The sequence below is a fragment of the Anser cygnoides genome, chromosome 15, assembly GCF_040182565.1.
Source record: "Anser cygnoides isolate HZ-2024a breed goose chromosome 15, Taihu_goose_T2T_genome, whole genome shotgun sequence".
Taxonomy (NCBI): Eukaryota; Metazoa; Chordata; class Aves; order Anseriformes; family Anatidae; genus Anser; species Anser cygnoides.
Window position 1 is genome coordinate 1,736,005 of NC_089887.1, and position 18,740 is coordinate 1,754,744.

Below are 18,740 nucleotides of genomic sequence, written 5' to 3' on the forward strand. Positions count from 1 at the left end.
GGGCTGGGTAGAGCAGAACTGTGTTGCTTCGTGGCAGCAGGGGAGGGGTCTGGCAGGGAAATGCTGGGTAACAGCTGGGGTGCCCACAGCCAGGGGCTGACCTCCTGAGTGTGGCAGCAACCAATTAAGAGATGAATGCAGACCTGGAAATAGCTTTGCAAGGAATGAGACTAGTTGTAGGGCACATGTCTGGGTTGTACATTTATTGTAGAGGTCACAATAGCATCACAGTTCAAAGACGTAACACAGTATTCGATGAGCACCAAGGAGGAGGTGCTAACCATTCTGTACCCAGAGCTAAGATGCGTTTGCTTGTGCCTTCCTCTCCTCGATCATCCTGTGCTTCTGCTTCATCAGGCATGTCCTGGCATTCCCATGGACACCAAGATCACCATCTAGAAAGAAAGATAATCAAGGGAAGGTCTGAAGAGTGTTCCTCAGCTGTAAGGAACTAAGTAAGCTCCATGTGAACGTCTGGCACTTGAGCATCAGGGCAGTGAAAGCTGCAGTGCAGAGGCAGATGCACACAGACCTGGTGGCTTTGGCAGCAGCAGGAGTGGCAAACTACTCTGTGCTGTGCTTATTTAATGTCACTGCCCAGGCCTAGTGGCTCCAGCACAGCTAAGCACCAAGCCCAGCTCTGCAGCGTTTACCAAGAGGGAATTTTTATCACAAAGATAAGATTCCAAGCATGAATCTTGGTTCTGAACCTTTCCCCGCAGTGTCACAGCCCCGCAGCAGGTGTGCACGGGCTGGTGCCATACTCACATCTGTCCTGGTAGGCCTTGGTGACCTGTGCGAGCTGCTCAATCTCTTTGGCACAGTTCTGGAACTGGTTTGGACCTTCCCTCTGCTTGCATGCACCGAGCCTTTCCCGGACTATCTCCACAATTTGCTGGTCCACCATCCTGCGCAGGAGATGAGTATGAATGCAACCACAGCCAAATGATCACAAGAGCTGAAGAAAGGTGTGATGATACCAGGTGGAAGTTCAGCTCTGGGATTTTAGTGTCCTGCATTGCCTCTGCTGGAGGACATCTGATGCTACCCTGCCCAGCCTAAGCGAGGTGCAGGGGACAGCAGAACTATGAACGCCAATGTTCTGTAAGAAGGCGGGTGTGATTTAAGTGTATTAGGAAAACATTCAATGCCCCAAAATCCACTAAAATGGATTTTGGGTGAGTGAATTCCAGCCACCCACTGCAGTCCCTGGGGCTGCCAGAGCATTGTGGCTGCCCAGCAGAGGCACCCCAGTGCCGTACCTGTCCCTCCTCCACTGCGCTTCAGCCTCGAAGAAGCAGAGGTGGTCGCCTTCCATGCACTCGCTCAGGTCGGGCACGCGGGGAAACTTCTGGTGGTAGTAGTAGAATTTGTTCTTGGCCTGCCGGCTCTCGATCCACTCTGCAACGGCAGGGGTCAGGCACCCCCGTCCCAGCGTGTCCCCGTGTCTGTCTGTCCGTGTGTCCGTCCCGGTGCAGCCGTCCCAACGCCCGTGCCGTGCCCTTGCCTGTGCCCCCCCCCCGTGTCGCGGCACCTCCGGTGCCCCCCGCCGCCCCCCTCCATCCCTGCCCCGTGCCCCCGGCCCTTTGCCCCCTGCTCCCTCATCCCCGTCCCCGCTCCCGGGGCGGCCCGGCCCGGCCCGGCCGTACCGCGCACGAAGGTAACGGGCGCGTCGACGACATAGCTGAAGAAGGCCTGGAAGAAGGTGACCGGGTTGGGCACCGCCGTGGTCCTGTCCGCCACGGGCGTGCGGGGCGACGGCTCCGTGTACACGTCGCGGTCCCGGCCCTCCGCCATGGTGCCGCGGGCGGCGGGGACGCGCACAAAATGGCGGCGCCCTACACAGCGCCGGCGGACGGCGGCGGTCGGAGGGCGCCGCTCTGCGCATGCTCCGCCCGAGCCCGGTGCGTGCTGGGAGTTGTAGTCTCGGCGGGGTTCGGGCGGGTGGGCGTGCTGCTGAAATGGCGGCTTGTTGTGGGGGGGGCTTTAGCCGGCTGGGGCAGCTCGGCTGGGATGGGAGGTGGTCCTGTCTCTCCGCTGGGCGTCTTCGTGCCGGGCCTGGGGCCGCAGCCCTCAGCCTGGAGGGGCTGGGTTCACACTGTCAGCGGTGCTTGATGCTGTAAGCATCCTTGGTGCTGTGGCACTGGCTGCCTGCTCCACCCCGAGCCTGCCACGTGCAGTGTTGGCTTCACCTCCAAGCAGAATCACCAAGTCTTTATTGTCTACGCTGATGCATTTATTATTATTATTATTATTTTTAATCTGTCCTTATCCAAGAGCAGCCTGCTCAATGCACCAAATCTGGCTACTGGCTGTGCCCCGAGGGAGCTTTCCCAGCTTTGACTGAGTTGTGGCGTGGCTGGGAACCATTGTGATCGATTCCATTCACGTTCAAGTTGTTTAGGAGGGCGAGCGGTAAACTGAGACACCAGCAATTGACCTTTACCACATCCCAACTGTTAGAGTCAAACCTGCCAGCTTTGCTGAGTATGAAATGAATATAGCACCGAATGAAGCTAGTGGCTAAATTTGTGTCTTCAGACTGATAAACATCCCAAGTATTAGGCAGGGGAGGCACTTAGCGATAGCCTCTTCCTGCTGCTGACTTGGGCTGAAGACATCCCATGGTTTGTAAAGCTCGGCACGGCTACCTTTGGGATTGCATGGAGAGGGACAGCGAACAGGGCTGGGTTATTGGTTAAGTTAGCACAGCTGAAGTGGGGCTGGACCCAGCGTAACTCCACTTGGGCTGGAAAATAAGCTTGGTGGAAAGTGCAGCCAGGTGCTGGAACTGGGCTCAGCAAGAAGGGAGCTGCAGCAGGCTAAGATCTAACTCCTCAGTGCTTGGAGTGACCCCCTAGCTTCCTGCCTTGATGCCAGTGCTGTAAGAATTTGTCCATGTCTCTCTGAAGTGCTGTTGCTTTTCTCTGTCTGGCACAACATGACCTTGGGATTGGGGTTTATGTATTTAGCTCTTCTAATTTGGTTTTCAAGGTAAATATTTAACCTGTGCATGTTATTGCTGATTCCTTTGGGCATCCTTTCTGGTTTCTTTGGATTGTTGGTTGTGCCTGTTTGGTGCCATTTGCCTTGATGACACAAAGCATTGAACGTGTCCCTGTGAATTGTGAGCAGGCCCTTTTGGTGCTTCTGAATATACAATTAATAATTATAATTAACGTCACAGTAGAGAAGACCTATTAAAGAATGTACTTCTTGAAAGTCCTCAAGCAGAAAGGGGAGGTGAAGTTCTCAGTTAGTTTGCATCATTTGTCCAGAATCTTACTGATTTCTTTGATGCATGTGCTGGAAGCTTAAAGAGAAGCCCATGCTACTGCAAGTTATTTTTCTCAGGTTGGAAAGAAGGAAAAGCCCCAAATCCTTCTAGTGCTCACTTATGTTAAAGGGGGGATTTTCCATTGTTCTTTGGGCTTGGTTCCTTTGATGTCTTCCAGGGCAGAGTGAGGCTGATCGTCTTTGTTCTTCCTCTCCGCAGTCCCACCGCAAGTTCTCTGCTCCCAGGCATGGCCACCTGGGCTTCCTCCCCCACAAGAGAAGCCGCCGCCACCGAGGGAAGGTGAAGACATGGCCTAAGGATGATCCCAGCAAACCGGTCCACCTGACAGCTTTCCTGGGCTACAAGGCTGGCATGACGCATACCCTGCGGGAGGTGCACAGGCCCGGGCTCAGTAAGGCTTGGCTGAAGGAGGGGGGTCACATCCAGGAGGAGAGGGCATGGGCTTGTTGGTGGAAAGGCTGCTCATGGAAACAGGTGGCAGAGCACATAGCTTGTAGCCTATCTCCGGTAATGCTGTCCAGATCTTTGATGGCCAAAGGCCATAAAGGAGGTTCTGGGGAAGTCCCCACGCTAGTATGGTGGCTGGCGGTTTGTTGGACCCTGCTGGCAGAAGGACCCTGCAGACTAATTACCTGACAGACCCTGGGCACTGTGGAGCACCTTGATGGGGAGGTTTATAATGTTACTTTGTGGTATGCCCCTGGGATGGGAGCCAAACTTCAGGGCATCCAGCGTACTGCTCCCTCCGACCTGGAGAAGATGTTAAAAGTGTGCTGGGCCGTAGGATCTAACCCAGTGGGTGCCTGGTGGTTGAACCTGTGTGGCCCTCCTGGGGGGCTTGTGGTGCTGGGAGACTGGAAGGGCTGAGGCTGGCCATGAGACTAGAGCGTGATCTTGCCCTCAGCATATTCCTTGCTGAGTGGGCCACAGGGACAGGCCACGGATGGCTCCCAGGTGATGATCTGATTCCATTTCCCTTTGCTATCCCGCAGAGGTCTCCAAGAGGGAGGAGGTGGAGGCCGTGACCATCATTGAGACCCCCCCGATGGTGGTGGTGGGAGTCGTGGGATATGTAGAAACACCAAAGGGCTTGAGGAATTTCAAGACTGTTTTTGCTGAGCACATCAGCGATGAGTGCAGACGGCGTTTCTACAAGAACTGGTATGTGCCTCCCTGGCTGCGGTGGGTCACTGGGGTCCCCTGCACGTGGGGAGTCCCTTGCAGGCCTTTTCCCCAGGCTCTCCGTGGTGCCTAGCCATTGCAGACAGCTCAGCTACCGGCAGCTGGCTCTGGGGTGGAGTGAAACAACTATTCAGTCATGCACAGAGATACTGCAAACAGCTTGATGCTAGGAATCAGCATATGCATATGTAAATTTATTTTAGTAGTTGAACTATGTTAGCACTCTCCATGATATCATACGCAGTGTGTGCTGCAGGTCCGTTTCTCTTTGTGTAGGTTGGAACCATCTACTCCCCATTAAACTGGAATGTTTGAGCTTAGGTACCAAGTGAAGGGAGTAAAAACAGATTTTTCAGGGGGAATATCGATGCAGAATGTGACCCCTGTCCCTTGTAAACAGTAACACCGCAAATCCCACACTGGCAGAGAGGAAAATGGAAACACGAATTTCATAACCATAGGAATCATGTCTCCTGCAAAAGTGCCTGTTGGCCGTCAGATCCACCCACTACATGCCTCCGATCCCTGGTGGAGGCTGTTCTCCTTTCTCCACTAAGCTCCGATTTTGCGCTTGTATTTTGATGGCACTGAGCCAGTCAGTGGGAGACAACTGGATTCTTCATGCAGAAGGGTCTGAATTACCAGCCCTTTTTGCAGCTCTTTATTTGCTTTCCTCTTCCTACCTCGGAGCCCCTTCTCATGGGGCAGGCAGCCAGGTATGGTGCAGGTACCCGCAGGTACCTGGTGCCTCCAGGAAGGTGCCTGGCGAGGTGATCTGTCCCTGTGCTGTTCTGTCTGCAGGGCACGGTGAAGAAATGCTTCACTGTTCAGCTCTTGATAGCTATTAAACACTTCTGTCGTAGGCACAAGAGCAAGAAGAAGGCTTTCACCAAGTACTGCAAAAAATGGCAGGATGAGGATGGCAAAAAGCAGCTGGAGAAGGATTTTACAGCTATGAAAAAATACTGCAAGGTCATTCGTGTCATTGTGCACACGCAGGTCAGAGCCTTACCCAGGGCAGTGGGCGAGGGGGCCTCGGGGTCTTCCTCAGAGCGTGGTTAGGGGCTGGGAGCCTGGAGCATGGGGGTGTCCTGGTGGGGTCACAGGAGACTGAGCAGGCACAGGCTGGTCAAGGGATGTGGGACGGAGCATGCAGACGGTGGGGGGTGCTGGCTGACCTTTCCAGCTACCTCCTGACACCAGCCCTGTCCGTGTGAGCCAGGCTCAGCACAGCTCCCTGCCCAGAGATCAACGCAGGGTGAGCCCTGTGTCAGCAGTGGACCTCAGGCCTCATGATCAACTCAAATTAGCAACTGGTGTCAAGTGCTGGGGAAAAAAATAACCCACTGGCAGACGCAGTTTTGCCAGATGCAGATTGCTGGATACACAGGGCCCATTTTCATACTGATCCCTGGAGTTAACAACTGCATCGGAGCCTGAGGCAGAGCTAAGCTGGCTTCATTTCTCTTGTGGCTGGTGCAGCCTTCAGAGAAAGGCCCACTGTGGGAATTTGGTGGAGGCTTTGCACGGGGAGCTGGGACTGGGAGGGAGCGAGGGCACCTTGTGGCTGAAACTAGAAGTAATCGCTCAGTCTGGAAGCAGAGAGGGAGCATGACCAAAGGAGACGGACTGACTGTGGCTTGTAGTGCAGAGCTGGATCCTGGCACGATGTTCAGCCCCAGATGTGTTCTGGTGATGGGCATCTGTGGGGCATTTACCATGAGGGTGAGCTGGGGCTGGCTGGCCCCTGGACTAGCTGGCAAGAATGGGAGCAATTTAGCTCAAGAACAAGGTATGGGCTCCAAAAGATCCCAGATACCTGGGCTTGCAGACCCAGGTCCCTGACTGTCATAAAAGAGGTGGACAGTGTGGTGGGGAGCTGATCCCTGCTCACCCCCTGCACCTCTCACAGGTGGTGGGTGTTGCAGCCCTGCACGCGTGCTCACAGGGTGAGGGGCAGCATTTTGCCCTCATGCACTGTTTTAACACAGATGAAGCTGCTCCCCCTGCGGCAGAAGAAGGCCCATGTGATGGAGATCCAGCTGAATGGTGGGACAGTGGCTGACAAGGTCGACTGGGTCCGTGAGAGGCTGGAGAAGCAGGTCTCCGTGCACAGCGTCTTCAGCCAGAATGAGATGATTGATGTCATTGGCGTGACCAAGGGGCATGGGATGAAAGGTACGGACTAGGGGGACCCTTGTCGGGGGCTTGGCTCTGTCCTTCTCAGCTGATGCTGCCCATAAGGGAATGTTGGGGGCAGCGGAGTGTGAGCCACGCTGAGAATCCACCAACTTTTTGCAGAATTTGTAGCAAAGAGCCTCTTTACCTCAGCCATCATGTGCAGAGCTTGGTGTCCTTTACGTCATATCGGTCATGCTGTCTGCCATGCCCAGAGCCCTCCCAGGAGGCTCAGGGGTGTCGCAGGGATGTGAAGGCATCGCACTTCTCACCAGCCCCACGTGTGCAGAGATGTGGGTGTTTGTGTGTGTGTGGATGTGCTCCACAGGAACATATCACAGTGATCAGATTCATGGGAAGTGAGAACAGTTGCATGCACTGGGCCCTCGCTGTGGTGACAGCTCTTGGTCTCCTTCCAACGCGGTGTCTTCTGAGAACCTCAGAAGGATGAAGAGGCTCTCTCCCCCCCTCGCATCTCCCCCCAGTGCTCAGACACCAGCCCTAAATGTCAATTGCAGGGGTGACGAGCCGATGGCACTCCAAGAAGCTCCCCAGGAAGACACACAAGGGCTTGCGTAAAGTTGCCTGCATCGGAGCCTGGCACCCAGCCCGGGTCGGCTACTCCATTGCTCGTGCTGGCCAGAAGGGCTACCACCACCGCACGGAGCTCAACAAGAAGGTATGGCCCAGCACCACTGCACCTTCCTGCCTTCTTCCTGTGCTGTCTCCATCCTTTGCACAGTGGCCTCAGTTCCCTCGAGCTCCTCTGATGTTTCCATAGAGATCTGCAGGGCTGTCATTCCGCACATCTCTGCAGGTGCTTGTTTCCTGCTCAAGAGGCACATCACAGGGGGACACATCTCAGTGACAAGCATGTTGTTCCTGCCATGTACGTCAGTGTGGGGCCAGGAAAGTCACCGTCTCCATTTCCTTTCTTTTAGATTTACCGCATTGGCCATGGGATCCATGTGGAAGATGGCAAAGTGGTGAAGAACAACGCCTCAACGAACTACGATGTCACAGAAAAGACCATTACACCTCTGGTAAGGGGTGACAGAGCCGTGGTGGCCTGATGTTACCCCACGGCAAGTGGCCCTGGCTGCAGCAATCTGGGCCCGGGAAGTAATTCTTTGACTGGACACAGCTGCATAGGGAATTATTTGAATTCCACTGAAGGAAATGCAGTAATTCCCTTTCTCTTGTTCTGGACATGGAGAACTATCTCTATGAGCATTTTTTAGGCCCATCATTTCACTTCCAGCTGATACCCTGGGCAGGAACTGAGACCATTGTTTAAAAAAAAAAAAAGTACAAATGACATTTAAAAAACATATTCAACGGAGAGATGTTTGTTACTTGGTTAAAAAAAATCCCCTTAAAAAAATCCCTTTTACATGTAAAATCTGCTAACTCTGGAGTCTGTCCAGCTCTGCTCTCTCTTTACCCACATCCTCCAGCAGGGTTCCTGCTTCCCCAGCTCTTACTGGGTGCTGCTTGGCTGGGATCAAGCAGTCAGTGTGGCTCTGGTGATGCTGGGCAGGTGTCCTGAAGGGTGCAGAGCGTCGTTAGCTGGAAGGACCGTCGGTCACTACCCTCTACTTCCCTAGAAAATGTCACCAGTTTGTCGTGCCTGCTCCCACCCGGCTCTGCTGCCTGCCAACCCTCTCTGCCTCTCCCCACAGGGCGGCTTTCCCCACTATGGGGAGGTCAACAACGACTTCCTCATGGTGAAGGGCTGCGTCGTGGGCACCAAGAAGCGTGTGCTCACCCTCCGGAAGGTGAGAGCGCAGCTGGTGCTGGGGAGGGACTGGCCGTAGCTCTCCGCTAACAGATTCAGCACAGGGAGAACGCCGCTGCCCCAGGTGCTGGCAGGGAGATCGGTCAGGTCCTGATGCTGGGGAGCAGCGGGCATGTGGCACACGAGCACGGTGCGTGGTGAGAGCATTTGCAGCTAGGCTGATAGTGGCAGTGTGCAGGCAAGTGTAGATGTGCTCTCTCTGGAGACAGAACCTGCGAGCCTTTGAGGTGGTGGGCCTGTGGGCAGAAACCTTGACCATGAGCAGATTGTGAGGAAATGAAAGAGCAGGATCATTTCAGAGCTGCCCTACAAGCCAAGGCATAACCTGCCAGCTGAGCGCCAGGGTGTTCCTCTGAGAAAGCAGATTTTCGTGGAGATAGTTATCTAATGGATGCACCTAGGATATTTCAACCCTGCTTCTGTCAGAGCAGATATCCAGATTTTCTGTAAATGTAAGCCTGACGCGTTGTGACTTCTCCCTTTCAGTCCCTTCTGGTGCATACCAGCCGGCGGGCTCAGGAAGCCATTGAACTCAAATTCATTGATACCACGTCCAAGTTTGGCCACGGCTGCTTCCAGACAGCTCAGGAGAAGCGGGCTTTCATGGTGAGTTACGCTTCGCACCGGGCCACGCTGCAGCTGGGGCTAAAGCAACCGATTGAGTCCAGCCAAGCATCTGCTTCTAGATATAACAGCGGCCAAATGAGTGATCAGGACCATCTCGCATAAAAGACAGGCATGAATTCAACTCACACAGCAGATAATATGCTAAGGAAGAACACGATGGTCGTGTGAGTGATCCAAGACAAGGCAGCTAGCAAATAATACACCACCATATGGCCAAACAGCTTCCATTCACCACGGGATGTTTTAAACAAGCAGTTACCTTGGCAGGCACCGTGTTGGACATATGGTCCCTTTCACCCGTAATTGTGCACTTCTTTGATTTGTTTGGAATGATTTATAACTTTAATGTTCTTAAGAGGAAAAGGTTGGGTCAAATTCAGCCACAAACTTGTGATTTTTCTGTCAGGAAGCTCCCAAAAAGGCCAAGCAGTATATTTTTCTCAAATCCAGGGCAGAAAAAAAAATCATCTAAATAAATCCAAAACAAATGGAGCTTCTTGAATAGTTCTGCAGCCTACACCAGGCTGGTTCCTAAGTCTGAGTGTGAAATGGAGGAAGTGCTTGGTGAGCTGGGCCTTCAGCTGGCAGCAAGGAACGCAACTGCCCGCATTCCCTGCCTGCCAGCCAGAAATCCCCTGTGAAACTAGCTAAGCCTCCTTAGCCCCGGAAGGGGGATTGGTTATGCAGTGTCTTTGCAGGGCTCTTTTAGAGGTTAAGCCGTTTTCCTTCAGCTCAGCATCAGGAGCTTGTTCTGCAGCGAGAGCGACGTGCGTGTCCTGCTTGTCTGCTGCTCTAAGTCCTGAGTAACCGTGGCGGGGGCCTTAGGGACGGGCCATGGCTTTACCTGCTTGTGGAGGCTTTATTTGCCATTTTCTCCGTGGGGTGAGAGGTTCCCCCACATACAACGTGCTAAAACTTCTCATTAGGCTAGAAGTATTTTGCCACGGAAGTAATTCTTGCGGCCTGTTCCCTCGGACTTGCTTGGTCCAAGAAAACCCCATTTCCTAGCTGGCAGAAACTCCTCAGGCTCGTTGAGCTGGCTGATGAGTCTCTGTGCCTCTGGTCGCGGGAGGCCTCGCCTCGTCCAGGGCTCGCACAGCAGCCGGGGAGCTGCTCCCCATGGGGGGCTCCTGGCAGCGTTCGCCAGCACAATTACTGCTCCCCCCCGGCATGCCTCGGGTGCAGGCCGGCCTGGCTCAGAGGTCGGTCGCTGCTGCTCTCTGGCAATGTCTGGTCCTGATAAACAAACCCTTTGTGCAAGGGCCCTGATGTTCTGCTCCTGATGCCTGCGTGGCTAGGGAGGCCCCAGGGCTTGCTGGTGAACGGCAGCGCAGGGCTACCAGATGGGGAGCAGGGACCAGGGCAGCCTTGTGAAGCAGAAAGGGGCCAGAGCTGCAGTTCTGCCCCACACAGCTCACACGCAGCCTTGAAAGCCATCTTTGTGTGTCACTAACAGCGAGACCTCTCCTTTCTGCTCTCTTGTAGGGCCCTCAGAAGAAACACTTGGTGAAAGGGAAGCCAGGTGTGCAAGAAGAGTTGTAAGGGCTGCGATACACAAGGCTTCCTAATCGGGCACCTTCAATAAAGGGGTTTCAAACCGTGCCTGTTGCCTGTCTTCCTTCTGGAGGAGTGTCCCGCCTGTGTTCGGTGCCACCTGTGCGCAGCAGCGTGTCCTCGAGGCACCTCGCAGCTGGGGATGGGGCAGGTAACGCTCGGGACAGGCCCGTATGGAGGGGATTAACTGGGACAGCCAAGTGTCTGCTCTGTCCTGCGGATCCTCCCTTTTTGAATGATTTTTTTTTTTTCACTGCCTGTGAAAAAAAAATCATTCTGCCAATCTGCCATCTTCACCTGAACCACGGTGAAGGGCTCTCCTTCCTCTTCCAGAGCAGAGCAGGTACCAAGCAGCATTTCTGCCCAGTTGCTGCTGGGAGCACGGGGCCTCCCCGCTACCTGCCTCTGCCCAGCCTCACTGCCCAGCTCTCCCCTGACCATCTCTCGTGTGCACACCCCAGCACTTCTCCTGCCAAGCTGGAGGCACGATCCATGGCTTTTCTCTCCAGGAACCCCACATGTGGCATCCATCCAGCCATGGGAACGTGTGTGCAATAAGATGGCTGCTAGGTAAGGCTGGGCAGTGACGGGTTTATTCAGGTTTTGGACTCATTTCCCGCCCATGTTTTCCTTGCAGCCCAGCTGCCAGCGGGAAGGGTGTGATGTGTCCTGGAGTTGTGATGCCTTGGGTCAGTGGTGATCACAACTCCTTGAATGTGGAAGCTGTCTTTGCATCCTGCACCCTCTTTGGGAAGCAGGCAGGGGAAAACCCGGCCCTCTGCTGGTCTGGAGCTGCCCCCTTGGCCAGGAGGAGTCCTGAGATGCTGGTGGGAGGTACATGAAGTTCTTGGGTCTCCAGCAAACCCCTTTCCCCGGGGTCTGGTTCAGCTCCAAACATGTGCTTGCAATATTGGAGGCGGCGGCTCATCTGTGCAGGAGCAGGATGTTGAGGATGAGATGAACCAAGAAGCCCAGACCCCACGGCGTCGCACTGGGTGCTATCAGTGGCCAGGCCCCAGCTAACTCTGCGTCCCAGCAAGGTCCCCGAGCCCTGTGCAGTGTCTCTGCCCTGCCCACGGGGCTGCACGTCAGAGCCTCCTCTCTCCCTTGGCCGGTAGGTCCCTGGGCAGCTCCCCAGCGGGTGGCTGAGGATCCAGGCCGGAGTTCATGATGGGAATGATGAAATCATCCATGTTCGGCATCACCAAAATTTTCTGTAAAGAGGAATCCAGAAAAACAAGAAAGTGGCTTTAAGTTCCACTACCTGAGAGCTGATGCTCTGGCCTGGAAGTGGCCGTGGCAGGAGCCACAGGAGCTTGGGGCAGAGATCAGGGCTGAGCACAGGTCCTGGGCCCCCATCCCCTCAGCAGCACTGACCATGCCTGGCCCTAGAGAATTACCAGCTCCGGATATCTCTGGGTAGGAACAAGCAGGAGCAGTTTATCTTTGGGCAGCTCACCTGTATGGAGGGCTTCAGGAGTGGTTGTGGCAGAGGGCAGTGACAAGTGCCTTGAGGATAGTCAAAGGGGTTACTCTCTAGGGGCATTTGGGTACCCGAACATCTATGGGGAACCACCTTCTGTTCTTTGACCAGAGATCTCAAAGGTGAGAAGCAGAAAATAAACCAGCAGGGTTTGCTCAGCCCTTTAACAAACCCAGCCCTTTGGGACAGGCACCTGAAATTCATGCTGCAGCTTCTTCTCGATCCACTCGGTGACATGGAGGAACGTCACCTCCCGCTCACCCAGCTTGGGGCGCACCTTCAGCTCCAGCTGGGGCGGGACACGGAAGCTGTACCTGCGAGGGGAGAGGACAGCAGCAGAAAGCATCAAGCATCACGTCCCATGCATGTGGCACAGCCCCCGTGGCCAGCTTGTGGACCCCCCCGGGAGGAAGGAGGGCAGGTACCAGACACGGTCCGTCGGCGGCGGGGGCACGTTCACGGCCAAGGTGCCCGCCAGCTCCTGCACCTCCACCGTCAGCAGCAGCGGCGTGTTGGAAACTTCCTTGATCTTCTTTTTGATGAACTCGTTTTCGGTGGCCTTCTGGAAGTACTTGGACTTGGCGATCTTATCCACAAAGCGCAGGATCTTCCGGCCCGTGCTGTTCCCGCTGACGTGGCTAAAGTAAGGGTGGGCTTAAAGTAAGCCACAGGGTGAGACCCGGAGCCGTGCTGGGGCTCGGCGCCCCCTGCCACCTGCCACCAGCACCCCCCAGGGGTGGGACACCCTTGCCAAGGGCTGCCACGAAGCACCAGGGCCCCTGCCTGTGCCTCCCCCAGCACCTCCCTTTCTGCCCCCAGCCCTGAGCAGCCCCTCACCCCTCGGTGCCAGGCGGGGGCACCCGCTCTCCCAGGGCTCCTGCGGGCTCTGCAGCAGCGATGTCCTCCTCGTCGGAGGAGCCGGCGCTGGACGACTCCGCGTCGCTGTCTGCCAGCAGGATCAGCCGAGGCCTGGCCCTGTGAGCCCCGGGCTGCATCAGTGGGTGCCCTGGCACCAGCACCCTCTCGCCTCGCTCAGGTGGGAGGATGCGGATGCCACCCAGCCATGCACGGTCACCTTACCCCTCTCCTCCTGCCTCCGCCGGGCCGCTGTCCTCTGCAGCACCCTCCTTCCCCAGCTTGCAGAGGTTCATCTTCGTCTCAAGGGTCATCTGCAAGGAGCCGCTGTAGGTGACCTCCATGTCCACCCAGAGCCCTGCCGGGGAGGGAAGGGGCGAGCCCCTGTCAGTGCCACAGGGGCTGAGGGCTGCTCCCGTGCCCACCAAAACCTCCCTGCTTTGGGGACGGGGCTGGCACCTCAATAACAGCTGCTGTGGAGCCAGCCCTGGCATCCCTGCCGCTCTGCGAGGCTGCAGGGTTCGTACCTCGGTCGTTGATGGTGGGCTTGGAGGTGCTGAGGATGGAGGGGATGGACGTGCCCATGTCCAGCTCCGTCAGTGTCAGCTCGTTCATGAAATACGGGAGCTGATGGAAGGAAACCACACGGGGATCGTCACCACAGCCTGGCACCCACCGTCGGGACAGGACGGGGCGCCCCTTGGTGCTGCCATCTCCCGTGACACCAGGGCCGTTCGTGCTTCTCACCTTGATCTTGCTTAACTTCTTCTGGATCTTGCTGGCCACCTGCTCGGCCCAGTACCGCTCCCGGAGGAAGTCCCAGAAGATGCGCCCCACCAGCGCGTTCACCCAGGCCGTGCACCCCTCGCCGCGCCTGGCCGCGTCCTCGCCGAGCTGCGGATGGGGAGAAGCCACGAGCGCCTGGAGCAGGGTGGGACCTGCAGGCTGGGGCTCTGCTCCCCAGCACCGCGGCTCGGCCGCTCAAACCGTGGTGCTGGGAGGGAGGAGATGAACAACGGGGCCGGGAGGCAGCAGCGCCTGTGGTTCATGGCCTCTGCTCAGCCTGGTCGGCTCCGAGGGCTGGATCTGCCCCACTCACCTTCACGGGCACGGGGCTGCTCAGCACGCTGTGAGGGGGGCTCTGCTCCGGGCTGCCCCCCGCCTCTGCTGGCACGAATCGGGCCATGTAGGTGCTGTAATCCAGAAAAATCTTCTGTCGGACATTTCCAGCCAGGTCCTTGGGTCTGACGGCAGAGGGGATGTCCTCGGTGCTCCCTCCACTGCTGCTGGCAGCGCTCTGTGGAGCTGGTCCCATCCCTGGGGACACGGGGACATGACCGGGCTGGCTGCGGCGAGGGGTGACATGGTGCCCAGCCACAATGCACGCGCGGTGACGTGCCGCCCACCCTCTGCCAGAGAAAGGGGATCCTCCAGGCTCCCCCTGCTGCTGCACAAACTCTAGGCTGGTGAGCCCTGTCACAGCTCCTCCACCTCCCTCCCCGCTCCCCGCTGCCTACCCAGAGCCTGTCCTCCTGCAACGGGGCAGCTCCCAGCCCTGGCTCGGTCCTGGTGCGGAGCAGTGGCCGCATCTCACCTGGCCTGGCTTCACCGCGGCTGCTGCTCGGGGTCCCGTGGCAGGCTCGCAGGAGGTGCTGGTACCACTCCTCCTTCTCCCTCCCCGTCCGTCCGAAGAGGTACAGGCACCTTTCCCTGCAGTCCCCCGGGACGTCCTGGATGGGCACCTGCGGCTTCTTCGTCCCTTCGTCCCCCTGCAGCTCTGTGCCATGTTCATCACTGCTCCTGTGCTCCGTGTCTGCGCGGTCCGGGAAGAGGATGCAGATGGGGTATTTCTTGTTCCACAGCCGCTTTCGGGCTAGGCAGGGGGGGCAGAGGAAGACCTGCAACACCGAGAGTGGCCGTGAGGCGCTGGGGGTCCCTGCGAGGGTAGAGCCCCCCAGTCCCAGGGGCAGCTCCGCAGTCACCTTGGCATCGGTCATGTCGTAGCAGCGATGGCCGATGAAGGTGGCATCGAGGATTTCCTCCGCGAAGGTGGCCCTGCGCGGGATGTTGTTCTTGGGGTAGGAGAGCTTGAGGGTGGCCCCATCCAGAGTGGCCAGCACCGAGTGCGTGAGCGATGGGTGGTAGAGCTCGGGGTCGTAGACGTGCAGCTGGTTCAGCCAGCCCTGGAGGGGAGAGGATCTGGCTGCTCCGTGGTGCTGTGCAGGTTTGGGCAGCCCCAGCACTCGGCTCCTAGCACCCAGCCTGCAGCACCCAGTGCCCGTGGCCGTCCCTCTCCTACCTGGAGGCCATGGGCTCCCCGCGGGCCCCCCGGGAGCAGCTCAGGGCGCAGGCGGCCCCGCGGCGGCGGAGGCTTCAGCAGGAGGAGCAGGACGGCGAGGAAGCCCAGCAGCAGCCCGCAGGTGAGCCCCAGGCAGAGGCCGGCGGCGTAGGGCGGCAGCGGCAGGACCAAGTAGCCGTAGGCGAGGAGCGCGATGCAGGCCAGGGCCCTGCCCGGCACCGAACCCCCCCGGCCGGGCTGCTGGCGGCTGCTCCGGGGGCTCGGCCTCCTGCTGCACGACCTCCACCACCTGGATGACGTCCCCGTAGGAGCAGATCTCATAGCGGCAGTTCAGGCTGGGCTCCCAGGGGCTCCAGTCCCGCACCCGGCGGCCCCCAGCCCCTCGGCCCCCCGGCTCCCCTCGCCTGGGGCTGCCCCCTGCCTTCCCCCGTGCCGTGGGGCTGCTCTCCTCGGCCATGAGCCGGCTCAGCCGGCTGAGGGGCTCCTGCACGGCCTCCGACAGCCTCCTCTTGGTGTCCTCCAGCTTGGCCTCCCGCAGCCGGAGCAGGGCGGCGCGGCTCTCCGACGGGGAGACGCTGGGCGAGGACGGGGCCGTGCGGGATTTGGCCAGGCTCAGCCGTGGCTGCGGCCCCCGCGGGATGTCGGCCAGGAGCATCCCCGCGGGCTGGGGCGAAGGGAGAAGCTTCGTGTCCCCGTCCATGGGGAAAACGATCCCGCAGCCGCTGTCCTCCCTGGTGCTGGCGGGATGAGACTTCGTCCCATCGGTGTCCCTGTGCCAAGGAGAGCCTGGGGATGGTGCCAGGGTTGGGGAGGCGTCCGCTGCTGCCACAGCCTGCTCTGCCATCGCGCGCATCGCCGGCGGTGCCGGTGCTGCCGAGGGAACGGGAGGGAGCAGCTCAGCCTGGCGCCACGTCGAGGCACAGCAACAGGCGCGGGGCTGCCTGAACCCCTGAGCGTGTGCGTGGTGTCAGGAGGAAGGATGGCAGCTGCAGGCCAGGCTCTCAGGACCATCGTGGGGCCGAGCCCAGCACCTAGAACATGGGGCTGAGCACGGGGAGCTCGTCCTCCACCCCCACCCCTCCTCTCACAGCATCCCCACGGCAGGAGCGGGGCTGAGCAGGTCCCGGCTGCAGGTGGGTGCTGCCCCTCGGGCTGCCTCGTGCCTGGGATGCGCCTCACCCGGGATCTTCAAAGCACTTTCCTACCACGAATTAATTACAGGCTGCGTCGCAGCTGCCTCCAGCTCCATTTATGTAATCTCATGCTTCGCGGCTTTTGCTTTGCTCCTGATTTACACGCGCCAACTGTTAACCCCAAATAATCTGGGGGGATGCCCCGGTCTGGGGGGGGAAGGGAGAGATCACAGCAGGTCCTGGGGCTGGCAGCCCACGGGGAGCGGTGCTGGGGAGCACCTTCCCTCACCTGCAGCGATGCTCAGGCAGGATCTGCCCCCTCTCAAGGGCGCGCTCCTCGCATTTACTCGGCAAACCCAGCACCAGGCTGGCACCACCCAGGGCTCCGGCACCCCCAACGCACCCTGAGCCTGGTGGCTCAGTGCCACAGCTGTCCCCGGTGCCACAGCTGTCCCCAGTGCTGTCCGTGCCCCCCCCCCAGCCATGGCCGTGCCTACCAGAAAGCCCCGGTGCTGATCCGTGGCCCCGTTGGCTCAGGGGCTCAGCAGCTCCCCTGCGCGTGGCACGGGCTCGGTGCTCCGCTGCGCCATGCCTGGTGTTTGGTTACCTCAGCTCCGGTATTCCTGGGTTTTAAAAGCTTAAAATTAAAAAAAAAAAAAAAAAAGAAAAGGGAAAAGAAAAAGTCTGTTTCCTGAGAGACCATTAGCAGAGTGGAAGACTGAGATAATAATAGCCTGGGTTTATATGGGAGTTTTCATCTGGCAGGGACAGCAAGTACAGCGGGGGCTACGCGTACGCTGCTGAGACGCAGCCACCTCTGGGGAGCGGGGGTGGCCGGCGGGGTGCGGAGCGGGGGGACAGACCTGTGGGTGCCACAGCGGGGCCACCCTGAGACAGAGCACTGGGGGCTCTGTGCAGGGCAGCCCCGGTGAAGGTCTCGGTGATGGTTTAGGGCTCAGAAAGCAAATATTGAGCCTAGAGGTGTCTCTGGAGACAGCTTCGGAGTCTTCTGATTTCTCTCTTCCTGGCTCAGGTGCAGGATCCTGACTTGACGTGGTGCAGAAGGAGACACAAGCGCAGCCTGGACAGGGCGGTGTCCCCGAGCACCTCCCCATTGAACACCCCCTTCACACAAGGCAGCAAAAGTGCTCCTGCCGTGCTTCGCTGCCCGGCGCTGGCTCCCGCCAACGAATGATACCTACACCCTCCCAGGTGGGCCATTGCCAAAATGGTGTTTGCTTTTGATGTAAAAACAAGGAGAGTTAATTGAAAAATTAATCTCCAGCAGCCCTCTGCAGCTAATGAGAGCTGCCGGTGGCTGCTGGAGGCGGGCTGGCACCGCTAGCGGGGATTGTGGCAGAGCTCTGCCTCCTCTCAGAGAGGTTTTTATCACCCAGCCAAACAAGTTGGAAATCCCTCGTCTAATTATCTTCACAACATACCGCTGCAGAAACCAAATTGCTGTGGTTACGAGTGCTGTAGCTGGAGAGCTCCCTGCATTATCCTGTGATTAAGGAGCGCAGGGCTTTGAAGAAAGTCTCGCTGCAACCTAAGGACATAAATTTTCTGCGTACCGCCATCTGACAAACGCAGACTGCTTCTAGGCAAAAACCGAGAGCTTTTAGTGCAGGCACGGCTTCACCTCCTGAAAAGGCTTCAGCTAGCAGAACAGGGGCTGGGTGGGCGATGCTGCCGCCACGCAGGGTCCCGGGGGCTGCCGCGGCTGCTCCCGGAGCCTGCCTGCTTTAGGCTGGCTGAAAACCTGCGCCTGGAACGTGTATGCGGTGGGTCAGCCTGCTGGGAGCCCTCCCTGGTGCCCCACTCGTTTGGTCTCGGCGGATCAGGAGAGGCACCTTCACGGCCGCACGGCGCCCGCTCCCCGCACAGCCCCACGGAGCGCCCTCGGCTCCCCGCCGCCCCAGCCCCAGGCTCGTCCTCCCTGCGCCTGCCACGAGCCATCAATCCCCTGGGCTCGAGCGGGAGCGCGGCTGAGCCCGCGACGCACGCCTGACCTAATTTAAAACGGCAGCATCCAGAGGGCAGGAGCAGTGGCCCGGCGCGGGGAGCTCCACGTGCCGGGCAGCTGCAGCCCCCCCGACAGCAGCCCCGGGCTCTGCTCCGGGCTGCGGGACGTGGACGTGTCGCCGGCAGGAGGGACCGGAGCCCCTCTAAGCGCTCCGGGCCTCAGGGCTCCTGCAGCTCCGTGGGACGGTCACCCACGTGTGCCTGAAGGGCCCCAGCTTTTTTTTCCACTCTCGCACCGAGGAAGGCGCGATCTGAGCGAGAGCCCGCAGCCTGCGTCGTCCCGGAGTCCTCGGGTGAAGCGAGTGGCA

The 18,740-nt window shown here is 58.3% G+C and overlaps 3 protein-coding genes across 4 annotated transcripts; 1 reads left to right on the forward strand and 2 right to left on the reverse strand.

Moving 5' to 3' along the window:
• Nucleotides 1-188: 188 nt before the first annotated feature.
• On the reverse strand, nt 189-1,860 carry NDUFB10 (NADH:ubiquinone oxidoreductase subunit B10). Its single transcript, XM_048064849.2, has 4 exons — nt 1,650-1,860; nt 1,263-1,401; nt 769-908; nt 189-395 (listed from the first exon to the last, which is right to left on the reverse strand). Exons 1-4 carry the CDS (start codon nt 1,795-1,797, stop codon nt 298-300), a joined length of 525 nt encoding a protein of 174 aa, XP_047920806.1. The 5' UTR covers nt 1,798-1,860; the 3' UTR covers nt 189-297.
• Nucleotides 1,861-1,871: 11 nt separating this feature from the next.
• Nucleotides 1,872-10,685, forward strand: RPL3L (ribosomal protein L3 like). 2 transcript variants are annotated; one of them, XM_048064827.2, is made up of 10 exons: nt 1,872-1,904; nt 3,497-3,689; nt 4,291-4,459; nt 5,344-5,479; nt 6,472-6,658; nt 7,177-7,337; nt 7,600-7,701; nt 8,341-8,436; nt 8,943-9,062; nt 10,569-10,685. In XM_048064827.2, exons 1-10 carry the CDS (start codon nt 1,887-1,889, stop codon nt 10,623-10,625), a joined length of 1,239 nt encoding a protein of 412 aa, XP_047920784.1. In that variant the 5' UTR covers nt 1,872-1,886; the 3' UTR covers nt 10,626-10,685. The 2 variants fall into 2 exon arrangements, with proteins under 2 accessions (XP_047920784.1, XP_066833586.1); XM_066977485.1 differs by lacking the exon at nt 1,872-1,904 and adding an exon at nt 2,484-2,627.
• Nucleotides 10,686-11,208: 523 nt separating this feature from the next.
• Nucleotides 11,209-18,578, reverse strand: LOC106032142 (testis-expressed protein 2-like). Its single transcript, XM_048064792.2, is given in 13 exon segments — nt 11,209-11,851; nt 12,314-12,434; nt 12,546-12,758; nt 12,958-13,095; nt 13,201-13,333; nt 13,503-13,602; nt 13,723-13,869; nt 14,075-14,292; nt 14,570-14,873; nt 14,958-15,158; nt 15,275-15,505; nt 15,507-16,144; nt 16,905-18,578. Coding segments are annotated over 12 exon segments (2,553 nt in total). The 5' UTR covers nt 16,128-16,144; nt 16,905-18,578; the 3' UTR covers nt 11,209-11,725.
• Nucleotides 18,579-18,740: the final 162 nt, after the last annotated feature.